General features: G+C 42.7%; 1 protein-coding gene and 1 long non-coding RNA gene across 2 annotated transcripts in view; one reads left to right on the top strand and one right to left on the bottom strand.

The window, feature by feature from the left end:
- The window catches only part of SNTB2 (syntrophin beta 2), a 104,821-nt gene extending 93,017 nt beyond the window's left edge, over positions 1 to 11,804 (bottom strand). The window contains exon 1 of the mRNA XM_049622441.1: positions 11,202 to 11,804. Within this exon, the coding sequence (XP_049478398.1) occupies positions 11,202 to 11,781 (580 nt within the window). The 5' untranslated portion in view covers positions 11,782 to 11,804. The remainder of the gene's footprint in view (positions 1 to 11,201) is intronic.
- LOC125916307 (uncharacterized) lies at positions 11,541 to 12,248 on the top strand. Its single transcript, XR_007455863.1, has 2 exons — positions 11,541 to 11,629; positions 12,033 to 12,248. It is a non-coding gene; the product is annotated as an uncharacterized LOC125916307 (long non-coding RNA).
- The last annotated feature ends 562 nt before the right edge of the window (positions 12,249 to 12,810 follow it).

The raw sequence follows: 12,810 nt of genomic DNA, 5'->3' as shown, positions 1-12,810 counted from the left end.
ATATGCCAAAATAAATTCTACGTAAAGAGTTAAATGTAAAAAAATGAGACCATAAAAAGACTAGAACAAAGCTTTTGCAAAAGATATTCTCTGAGAGAAGCATAAGCTCTGAGATGAGGAAATGTGAGAGGGAGTGATGGCAATGCCTTGGTTCTTGACATCACTGATGCAGGGCTGCTTAGTTTTTTCTGGAGTCCTGAGACTTGTCTGTATCTTTACAGTACCACCACTATTTTACTTAAACTAGTTTAAATAGCCTTCTGTGCTTTAAAACCAAGAGCACATTAAATAAGGCATATATACTTTCTTTCAGAAATTTTTTTGTTGATCAACTCCTTTTACTACTAATAAAGAAGTTTATGATTTTTTTTTTTTTTAAATAAGAGAGAGGGCGCCTGGGTGGCTCAGTTGGTTGAGTGTCCAACTTCAGCTCAGGTTGTGATCTTGTGTTCCAAAAGTTCGAGCCCCGTGTTGGGCTCTGTGCTGACAGCTTAGAGCCTGAACCTGCTTCAGATTCTGTGTCTCCTTCTCTCTCCCCATCTCCCACTCATGCTCTGTCTCTCAAAAATAAACATTTAAAAAATTTTAAACGAGAGAGAGAGAGAAAGAAAGAGAGCACGCATGAGCAGGGGAGGGGCAGAGAAAGAGGGAGAGAGAGAATCCCAAACACACTCTGCACTGATGGCCCCTGTGGGGCTTGATCTCACAAACCATGAAATCGTGACCCGAGCCTAAATCAAGATTCGGACACTTAACTGAGACACCCAGGTGCCCCAGTCTATGACTTTTCTGAATCCCTTTCAAATCAAAGCTTCCCATTTTCTGACTGTGAAGTATAACATTTTATATACATGACAGATTATTCTTAACTGTAGTTATATGTCAAAGCATTCTAGCAACTTCTAGCGAGCCAGATTACAGAAACAAACCAAGTTGGAGTTTAGTAACTTTTACTCTTTCCAAAAAGCCAATCTACTGACACCATAATCACCGGCACTTTGTTCCTATACAAAATCATTTCATGAGATTTGTTTTTAAAATGAAATCAAACACAAATTGTATGAAGAAATCAGCGTAGCTTCCTTAGAATGGCACTCACATAAAGTGAGTAAATCAACTGTCTTTCTCCAGACACAAAACATTAAGTGTACCAGAACATACAATCATTTCTCTGAAGCTAACAGCTCCTTTCTCTAATCTAGGGGGGGAAACCCTTTAAAGGAAGAATATGCTCTCATGCTGTGTGACCAGATGTAAAGTACTGTTTATAAAACTAAAATTTTTCTTCTCAGTGCCCAGAGCCAGCAGTCATATCACCTAAGTGCTTTATAACAAAGCTAAATGGTATAAGCTTAACACCCTCCCAAAGTATTCCATTTTTTCCCACTGTCAACAACCATTCTCCTATTATCCCCGGAGAGAAATCTCAGGGCTAATTGATGATATCCAATCTGTACCCAAAGCCCATCATTTCTTCCTTGAAAACAGTGGCTCTCAATTTTCCACCCAATGTCTCTGATGGATCAAATGCCTGGCTAGCAACAGAGGCGCACTGCCAGAGATTCTCCACACGTGTCAAATCTTTGGGAGCACAGGCAGTCAGAAGGAGGCTTTCTGGGTGGAAAAAAGGTCCCCGGCGGATTCTGCTGACCCCTGGCAAAAATCATCTGCTTTAATATGTTTCCTGAATTGCATCTTCGTATCTATTCCCTGCTACCACCACTACCCCATTCAATGATTATCATCTCTGCTTTGGGTTGCTTTTTACTCTAACAGCTGTAGTTTTTCCTACCTTTTGTCTTTCCTCTTTGCATTGGATCCAGATCATCCACTGCTGCCAACCCAAAATTCTGTTCCCATCATGTCACTTCCTGGCTCAAAAATGGATTGCATCAGTTCCCCACTCCTTCTATCTCTTCAGCCTCTTCCCTTGCCTGTTGGCCTTGTTTCCTTGCTCTACAAATATGTCCCAATTATTTCCCATGTAAAACAAAATAAAGAACAACCAACTACAAAACTAAAACGTTCTTTGGACACTTCATTCAACTCTAGTTACCATCTTTGCTTCTTTGATTTTTCTGAGAACTTTTAAAAAGCATAGTCTATTCACTGCCTTCTGCTCCTGTCATTCTGCTGAAATTGCTCTTATGAGAACTTTAATGATCCGGTTCTCTAATTACCAAATCCAACAGATTTCATTTTTGTTCTTTACTTTCTTGGCTTCTGATGCTGATCACATCCTCCTTTTCAGATTCTTGCCTCACTGACTTCCACAGGACCATTTTCTCCCGGCTCTCTCCCTACCTCCTGGACCATTTCTTTCCAGATTCTTCTCCTCCCACTCCTTGCTTCAAATGTAGGGGTTCTGCAGGGTTCCATCCTGGTTCTATCTCCCTTTTTTATTTGCATCCTCTCTTGATGATTATATCTATCCTCATGGCATCAATTACCACCTTACCCTAACATCTCCTAAGTCTTCATTGAGTTCTCACATTTCTCTTCACTATAGACCACACTCCAGACCCGCTATTGGACTTTTGTGCCAGAATGTCACACAGGTAACTCAAATTCAACACGTCCAAAACCAAACTTATCTTCACCCAAAACAGAGTTCCTCCCCTGTCAATTTTGTTATCTGGTTTCCTAAGCCAGAAATCTAGGAGTTTCCTCCACTTTCCTTTTTCCCTCAGTCCCCAAACCGATCATTTAGACCTGCTGTTTCTATCTCAATATTTTTCAGTCTCAATATCCTTATGGTGTCACAACAGCTTCCTAACTGCTTTCCCTTACCTCATGTCTTGAGCTCCTACACTCCATCTGCCACTCTGAACCTCCTAAGACATCACTCCCTCACTTATTTTTAGTATTTTCTATTTAATGTTTATTTATTTTGAGAGAAAGAGAGGGAAAAAAACATGAATGGGGAGGGGCAGAGAGAGAGACTCCAAGCAGGCTCCACACTGTCAACACAGAGCCTGATGTGGGGCTCAAACACATGAACGTGACATCATGGCCTGAGCTGAAATCAAGAGTTGGACACTTAAATTACTGGGCTACCAAGGCACCCCATCATTACCTCATTTAAAGCCCTTTAAATTAACCTGGTGGCTCCTAGGCCTAAAACTTCTGACAGCACACACCATTAGGAAAAGCGTGAGCCTACACTCTCAATCTGTGAATATTGTCTAATATATGTATATTATTAAACATCCATAAAATATAGAAATCAAGAAAGAATGAGATGAAGATGAAATAAAAACACTAACATATTTCTGATGATGTCATACTATCATTGTTACTACATTACTCAAACTAGAATATACTCTTAGGGTCAAGTTCATTAATAATGACAATGTATTAATCCACATTTCAAATAAGTCTTCTTGGCAATTTCATTTTTTAGGCTGACTTCTTGACGATAGGGTTACCTTGAGATGTGACAAAGAGCTCCTATTAGGAGAAATGTTGGCTTTGCCTTTTTGTTATTGTTTATAGTGTTATAATTGCCTTCAATCCACAGTTTCTTTGTGCAAATCTTTAAGGCACTCATTTATTTTGTGAAGACTAATTTAGTTAAAAGCACATGCAATATATCCATTCAATCATGCTCAAGAAAACTGCAGTAAGTCGTGGTATGAAAATAGCAGACTAAACAAACAAACAAACAAATAAATAAAACAAGAGCAGACAAATTAGTAAGGTCACCACTAGCAATCCCTTTGCTTTGTGAAGCTTCTACTCTTTCCTTGAGATTTCACCTTGTGTACCAAATGTGTAATGGCCCTGTCTTGTAAGACTAAGAGAACAAGTGTCACCAATACATTAAATATTAATAAAGCTCAAATTCTTTTTTCAGGTTGAAAAGCAAATATAAGCCCTACTGAGAGACCATTGCTTGCACTGCACACAAGGCACTTGATGATCTCTGGCCTCCGCCCATCTTCCCAAGTACACACTTCCCGTACCTTACTTACCACGCTTTACTTCTCTCAACACACCAGCTACTTATCACTTTCCAACCTTTGACACGCTGTCTCCTTTGCACTTCTTTCTCTCCTCTAGGGCACCAAATTCTCACCTCTTTTAAAGCACTTATCACAAACCTATTATAACTATTTCCTTCCTAGCCTAAAGGGTGGGGATTACTCCCAATTTTTAATTCCCGGCATCTACCACAACACCTTGTTTGCAGTAGCTACTTAATAAATGTTGACTGACAGAATGAAAAAGGTCCAAATTCCTCTGGCTGGCTTTCAAGGCCTTGCATAATCTGGCTCCAATTTATCTTCCCAGCTTTATTTTCTTCCAAGTTCAATCCTATTCTCCTCACTTCCTATCATATGTCAAGTTCATTTTGGCTTTTGCTCAGGTTATCCCCTCAATTTGGAAGGACTTCCACCTACAGGGAAGCAACCTGTCCCTCAAGCCTCCGATCAAACGATCCTTTCCCCATGACGGCACACTCTGCTCTTCCACCCTATAACTGATCATTCCCCTCAGGGAACTCTTGAAGAGGGAGTACTACCCATTTGATCAATTTCTGTGTGGCAGTTTTCTCTTTCCAATTTCAGTGTCAGCTCTTAGACACCAGGGACTACCTTCAACTTATTTTGCACGCTGACCTCTCACAACACATTACAACATGATAATGTTCAGGAGATCCTAAGAGACCTGAGTGACTGGCTGTACGTAGCACAGAACAAGGCAGAAAGCAATGACCTGGGTTTTAGTCCAAGTTCCACCACTAATTAGCTAGTTGACCTCAAACGTGTCGTTTAACCTCTCTGGTCATTAATTCCTCATCCAGAAGATGAGACTTTACAACTTTAAAAAATCCTGGTAAGATTTTTCCTTTTGCCCAAAGAGCATTAAAATTTTTCCTCTAAAAATCAAGAGAAATTCTGAGACCTTTAGTAACTCACTTAACTTTAATGAACTTTAGCGTAATCATTTGTAAAACAAAGATAAAATGCCCATCACTTCCAAGGACTGTGTAAAGGTCAAATGAGAAAATACAGATAAAAGTGCATGGATAATTTAAAAATGTTAATAAAAATGTAAGGCATTATTATCTTATTTAGGGGAAAATGCAAGCAAGTGGCATTATTTGTTGTTCAATTAGGATAGGATGTAAACCTAACCAGGAACAGTGATTGGATCCTTGAATAGTCAGTCAGCTCAGAATAGCTGGACACTTCCACAGCCACAGGCTGTACCTCATTCCTTATGTACAAAGACACACATTTGATCACAAAGTAAAGCAACCTTTATCCCGGAAGAATTACACAGCAGGTAATATATTAAAGTTACTGAGTTATCAGTTAAGATCTAAATTAAAGCCTGGTTTTGGTTTCTAAAAATGTTCTTAGAATTTTCATAACCACTCCATATTAGAATCAATAAACTTCTCATATTTTGATAATAATTTGGGGGACATATTTTAGCACGAGACTCTATGAGAAGTAAACTGGTTACAAAAACATAGTTTCTCATATAAACATGGCTAATCATTCAAGTGAAACATGATGAGGCTAGTTAAACAAAAAGAAAGGAACACAGAAACACAAACTTCCTGACAATTTAGATGTTCTTGTAGAGATAAATGAATGACTACACACACAAAATCTCAAAGAAAATGTAAAATGTTTTCCTTAGAAGACTCCCAACTCGTCCAACATACACTGAAGAAACTGGCAGTATAGGAATCCAAACTAGCTTCTTTAACTTAGCAGCCTAGTAATGTCAGCAATATGTTACATGTCCCCTAACACACACAACGAACCATATTATATAGAACAGTGAAAATCTCAAGCCATTCTGGATACAAAAATTATTTTCAATTTTCAAGATACGTTTCATGCCAGTCCACTTCCTCTATACACTTAACCATTTTCTTTTCAGTAGATTTGATAACAAAACTTAGAATTACATTTAGGCAATAAATGATTTTCCAACAATATTCCAACGAGAATTGCTTCAAAAGTACTGATCATTTCTCAAATTATCAAACTTTTTTTTAATGTTTATTTATTTTGAGTGCAGGAGAGTGTGTGTATGCCAGCAGGGAAGGGGCAGAGAGAGGGAGAGAGAGAATCCCAAGCAGGCTCTGTGCTGTCAGCACAGAGACTTAGGTGGGGCTCAAACTCACAAATCCTGAGATCATGACCTGAACTGAAATCAAAAGTCACATTCTTAACCAAGTGAGCTATCTAGGCATCCTTAAAATATCAAACCTTAAGTTGAACACTTTAAAACTGTCTTCCCTAACCTCTTCTGGAACATTTTCCAATGTATAGTCTAATTTATGTTCACTTAGTTTATTTCATAGCCCTAAAAAATATAAATGCTAGAAGCTACTTAGACCCTATTTTTAGCACTCAGGATACACTAAATTCAACATCTAATATCTGACAGGTGAGTAGTCACCTCTTTATGCTTAAAATCTGAATAACTCTGCATGGCATATCTTAGTATCAATGCTAACAGTCACTAGCTAAAACTGCAAGTACACAGTGAGTAGCAAATTTTAAGGTTCTGAGTGATAAAATCACTTCTTGACCTTTTGGCTAAAATCAAGGGTAAGGTATGGGGGTGCCTGGGTGGTTCTGTTGGTTAAGTGTCCAACTTCAGCTCAGGTCATGATCTCATAGTTTGTGGGTTTGAGCCCCGCGTCGAACTCTGCGCTGACAGCTCAGGGCTTGGAGCCTTCTAAGGATTCTATGTCTCCCCTCTCCCTGCCCCTTCCCCGCTCATGCTCTCTGTCTCAAAAATAAAACAATAAAAAAATTTAAAATCAAGGGTAAGATTCTACAATAAATAAATAAATACATACAATAACAATAAATAAAATAAAAAAGAAGAACAAAAAAATTAGAAAAAAATCAAGGGTAATGTTCTGAATGGTAAATGTGAAGAAGAAAAAATCAGAGGAATAGGAAACTAAATGCAAAATTTTTTAAGTTTATTTATTTACTTTAAGAGAGAGAACACATGAGCAAAGGAGGGATAGAGAGAGAGGGAGAAAAGATGAGCAGAGGAGGGACAGAGAGAGAGGCAGAAAAGATAAAGAATCTCAATCGGTCTCCACGCTGCCAGCGCAGAGCCCAGGGCGGAGCTCAGTGCGGGGCACAAATTCAAGAGCCATGATATCATGACCTGAGCTGAAATCAAGAGCTGGACACTTAACCGACTGAGCCACCTAGGTGCCCCTAAATGCAAATTAAAAATAAAAATGTTGGCCTATACAAGAGATGTTAGGAAAATAGGAAAACAAGAATCTTTGCTTCTAAGAAATGCAAACTCATTTCTTTCTTTCTTTTTTTTTTAATGTCTATTTATTTTTGAGAGAGAGACAGAAAGCAAGCAGGGGAAGGACAGAGAGGGAGAGGGAGACACAGAATCCGAAGCAGGCTCCAGGCTCTGAGCTGCCAGCACAGAGCCCGACATGGGGCTCAAAGCCATGAACCATGAGATCATGGCCTGAGCCAAAGCCGGACGCTTAACCAACCGAGCCACACAGGTGCCCCGCAAACTCATTTCTTAACCTGTTCGCCTAAAGTAATTCTTTTTCTTACCACGTTTTTCTTTTCAAGTAAAATGGAACCTTGGATTTTAACTTGTTATCCTGGCTATTCTGAGAGTGCTCGTGTTAATTCAGAGCATACCTTCATGACCCAGTCCTACCTTCCTCATTCAGAGTTTTGTTTTTGTTATTGTAGATTACTGCCATATTCCCAGATATCAAAAAGTATCAAATGAATAACAACCCTTTGAAGGCGGTATTATCATCATCCTGGTTTTTCAGATGAGGAAACCAAGGCTTAGCAAGGTTGAGTAACTTGCCTAGGGGTTACAAACCACTACTCAGAAACAGACCCACGTCTGTCTGACCACAAAGTCCTCACTTGTACTTACCCTCACCGGGCAGGAATAACTTCGTAATGTTTCTCATTTGTGTGTATTTTCTGGTGGCAGCTTTCTCTTAGGGGAAACTTTAGCTTCACCATCAACCTTTTCCCAGGCATCCTCAACCTCTGATCCCCATTAAGGTCTTCTATACATCTCTCCTTCCTTTGTGTCCTCTCCAGAGTTCTATTATAACATCACTTTAGCCCTTTGCTGCGGTTATTTCTCCCCTCTCTCTCTCTTATGTCAACTCCAAACTTCCTGAGGGCAGGAATCAGGGAACTTCAAGCGCCTCTGACACATGGCAGAGTTGAGTAATGTTTGATGTATGAATGAATAATCCTGACAAATCCATGGGATAATAAGGAGCCCTTTAGCTCAGTTCCCTAACCACAGGCAACCAGAGACTACTGCTTTCCTTTACCAGGGGGTGGCAAGGGCATGCCTAAGATTCCCTGCCCACACCACAAAAGAGTATCACTGTGCTGCTTAAGACAGCTTTTCAAGCTTTGAGACATCTAATGGAGGAACACTACGGTTCCAAAACTTGAAGGGCTAAGCATAAAATCTATCTTTTAGCTCTCGATTTTAAATAATGTTTGCTTCAATTAAATGACTGTTTTCAGTGATTTTGCATATTCTAAGTAATTTTATTTTTATATCTCTTTGTCTTGAAAGTGCAATTGCATACTTCCACACACATATAAGGACAAAAACTACTTGCCCTTTTTTTTTTTTTTTTTTTTTCAAAAACTACTTGTCTTTTACAAATTAGGAAAATAAAGTAGAACCTGTGTGTTAGGTAAAAAGGCACTCAATAAATATGTTATTATGCTGCTGTTTGTAAATCCTCCTCCTAAAAACACATGTGGCCTATTTTAGACTAATGAATACTGGGAAACATTTACTAGATGATTTTCATTTAACTGATATGAATACCAGGTTCAAAATATACCTAAACAAAAGCTGTGTTTTTAAAAAAATATATGGTGTAGGGGCACCTGGGTGGCTCAGTTGGCTAAGCCTCTGACTTCAGCTCAGGTCACGACCTCACTGCTCCTGAGTTTGAGCCCTGCATCGGCCGGCCTTCTGCTGTCAGTGTGAGGTCCACTTTTGCTTCCTGTCTCCCTCTCTCTCTGACCCTCCCCAGCTCGTGCTTTCTCTCTGTCTACAAAATAAAAAATAAAAATATGTGGTGTAAAGAGATGAAATATCTGTCCGTTACCACCGAGTACTACATAAACAGTACTACTTCAATATTCTGGCTCTGGGGCTCCTGGCTGACTCACCGAGTGCTGACTTTGGCTCAGGTCACGATCTCATGGTTTGTGGGTTCCAGCCCCGAGTCCGGCTCTCTGCTGACGGCTCAGACCCTGGAGCCTGGTTTGTATTCTGTGTCTTCCTCTCTTTCTGCCCCTCCCCACCTCAAAACTAAAATAAACATTAAAAAAAATTCTGGCTCTAAGAATTTATAACCAAATGCACATCGAGACCAATTTCAAGGTACATATTTAAGGTTACAATTTTTAAAATAATTTTTTTAAGTTCCTTTTACTCATTTTGAGAAACAGAGAGAGCACAGGAGGGGCAGAGACAGAATCCAAAGCAGGCTCCACATTGTCAGCATGGAGCCCAATATGGGGCTCAAACTCACCAACCATGAGATCATGCATGACCCGAGCTGAAATCAAGACTTGACCGCTTAACCAACTGAGCCACCCAGGCATCCCGGTTACAATTTTTTTTTACATACCCACTACCCAAGCCACAGTCTACAATTTTACTCCATTTATTAACACTAATTTCTGAGAAGTGTCTGGTCCCACCTATAGTGAGATATAAATAATACTTGTAAATAGAATATTATAAAGATGGGACACGGAAATTTCACACTTGGAGCACATACAAACTAACATTTTCCCAAATATTTACAAGCAGATTTGGAAAGAAAAAAAAAAAAAAAAAAAGTGAAAATCACTTTGCCAAGCTGGACTTCTGACCTCTCAGTTTGTCACTGGCCTCCCATTCCCCAAGTCCCTTCTGTTCTTCCTCTGCCAGGAATACCCTCCTGACTCATCTCTGCCTATGTCCATTACTTCCTTGGAGACCTGGCTCAAGATTCAGCTCCTTGAAAAAGGCCTCCCTGACGAATCCTGATTTCCACTACTTCCTAACTTTGCATTTCCTTGGCATTTATATATAGTTTGCATTACATAATCAGTAACTTGTAAGTTGTTTTGCATTTTTCCATCATGTCCCCAACTAGAGACCAAATACAGAAACATTATCTGTTATATCCTCGTCTATATAGCCAGTAATAAATGCTTCTTGAATGACTGAATCACCAGTGAAAGAAAGCCAATTGCTCACAAATTTCTGAAGTAAGCCAAGTGGCTTTTCAGATCACATTTACAATACTCTACCACCTCCAATATGGATGGGTCCTTCAAAGACATGAGATTTAATTTGGCCTGCCATAAATTCATCACGAAGGATCCAGGTTACAGGTCACTATACACTTAAAGTAAAAGTAGTGGCTATTCAAACCTATCTTGAGATTTAACATTTCAGGCTTCATTTAAAGCCTTGAAGCAGCATGCCTGTGAATGGTAGGAAGCTGGCACCAGTCTCGTGCAAAAGGGGCAAAACTCTAGTTGGCAGTAAATGTTCAAGCACGTGAGCCTCCACTGTTAAACAAGGCTCATTAGCCACACGAACTTGCTGTTTCAGCTTTCCGTCTTCAATGAAGTGCTATGATCTCTTTTGGTTATTGTTGAGAGCCAATGATGGGTTAAATTCCCATAAATTAACCAGTAGTTTTGGTGGTTTGCCCAAGCATACCACTGGCATGGGTGTGGGTGATTTTTTATTTATTTATTTTAACAGACCCTCTCGCCCCAGGAAGCCAGATGTGAATGAAGAAAGCGCCAACCGGGCACTTCTCGGGAGGCAAACCGAGACCTCCAGGACTCGAGCCCTTCAGTTTCCCCCTAGTTCTTAGTGTCAGCTTATCGTGCAGAGGCGGGGCTTCAAGCGCGGCTGCTTTTTACTAAATCTCAACCGACTCTTCCTTAGGGACTGAAAGCCAACTTCTCCTGCAAGGACCATCAGTTTTTCCATACTCCAAGCCCTAGCAAGCAGAGTCAAGGGGGAGCCGGGCCACTAGCGCAAGGAAGCCGAGGACGCGGAGGGGGAGGGACCGGACCCGCTCCGTAAAGGGCAGGATAGAAGAAACAAAGTGAGCGCCGGCCGGCCCAGCGCCGCCCGCCCGCCCGCCGCCCGTCGGCCCCGCTCACCCTCCAGCAGCACCTCCTTGCCCGCGCGCTTCAGCGCCTGCACGGCCTGGTCGTGGGTGGCCTGGCGCAGGTCGGTGCCGTTCACCGACAGGATGGCGTCGCCCAGCCGCAACGCTCGGCTCTGGTCGGCCGCCAGCCCCGGGAAGATCTTGGAGATGAGGATGGGCATCCGGTTCTCGCGGCCGCCCTTGATGCTGATGCCCAGGCCGCCCGCCTCCTGCTTCACTACCCGCACCCGGCGCACGGGCGGCGACGCGCCCGCCTCGCCCGCCGGGCCCCGCGGCGGCGCGGGCGGGCTCGGGGGACCCAGGCCGCGGCTGGGACTCCCGGGCAGCGAGTCGCCGGCGCCACCGCCGTTCGGGAGGCCGTTGAAGGCGGCCGCCGCCGGCCCTAGAGAGGGCTCGGACTCAGCCGCTGCAGCGTCGCCGGTGAGGCTTAGGCTCTCTCCGCTGAGCTCGGCCACCACCCGAACCCAGCGCTCCCTTAGGAGCAGCTCCACAAGCCCCGCTTTGGTGGCCCGCGTCCACACCGCCATGGCCTGCCCCGCTCCCGCCGCCGCAGTCGCCGCAGCTACCCTCATTCCAGTCAGGCAGCCTCGGCGCTTCCCCCTTCCCGCCCGAGGGGGCAGGCCCGGCCCCCTCCCACCGCGGTCGTTTATTATTCATGAGGGGCCACGCCCATCGTCCGGAGGGGCGGGGAGAGGCGGGCGGAGCTGCTTCCGGAAGGTTAAGTTGCAACGCTTAGGCTGGTTCTTTGCTGCTCGCTGGATATGGACAGCCTGAGCGCTTTGGGGCTCCATCTCAGGTTCTCCTCCTTCGTTTCGTCTCCAAGGGCCACCCCCGAAGCTCCTGACCTCCACCGCGTAGCTCAAGGGAGCAGCCCCGGCATTGAGAGCAAAATCAGCTTCAAGAAGCACTTTGCAAGTCTGCAAGACTGGGTTGCACGTTCACTCTTGCATTGATTGGTTCATTATGTATTTACTGAGTGCTCAGCCCTGTGCTCCCTTTGATGCTTGGAGATGAGCTGAATAAAATGTACCACAGTTGAGAGCTGGCGGTCTAGTGGGGGAGGAGAGTGGAGAACCAACCATCCTGGTGTGATACTGTGTTGTTAAGTAACATGTAGAAAACGCCCTGAAAGCAGAGTAAAAGAAACATTCGTTTGGGCTTGGGGTCAGCTTCACAGAGGTATAGAAGGTGAGTAGGTGTAGCAGAGGGAATTGCATAAGGAAAGGTCTGGAGACAAGAATACAGGCATTTGTTACTCTGCTTTGTAATCACCCATTTGCTTGCCTAGAGTGACAGAGGGGTTTCTTTTTCAGCCCTGCAGCCACTATAGGTAGGCCTCAAAGATATTTACAGGATGATGATTACTTAGGAAGATGTCAGAAATCCACTGTGAACAGAGCATAGGGTCAGTGGAGGTAAAAGGATAGGACTGTGAAAAGTTTCATATAATTAAACATGGAAGAGTTTGGACTTGGCTTATAGATCTAACCTTCTTGCCCTGGAGGTCATGGCCTTTTGCTGTGGCAAATGTTGGTGGGTGTCCCCAGAAACTGTATGCACACTGCAGAGCCTGCAGTGGCTTTTATCCAAAGATAAAGGTG

Source organism: Panthera uncia (assembly GCF_023721935.1).
Source record: "Panthera uncia isolate 11264 chromosome E2 unlocalized genomic scaffold, Puncia_PCG_1.0 HiC_scaffold_20, whole genome shotgun sequence".
Classification (NCBI taxonomy): domain Eukaryota; kingdom Metazoa; phylum Chordata; class Mammalia; order Carnivora; family Felidae; genus Panthera; species Panthera uncia.
Note: the sequence above shows the minus strand (reverse complement) of the source record. Positions and strands in the feature narration are given on the sequence as shown.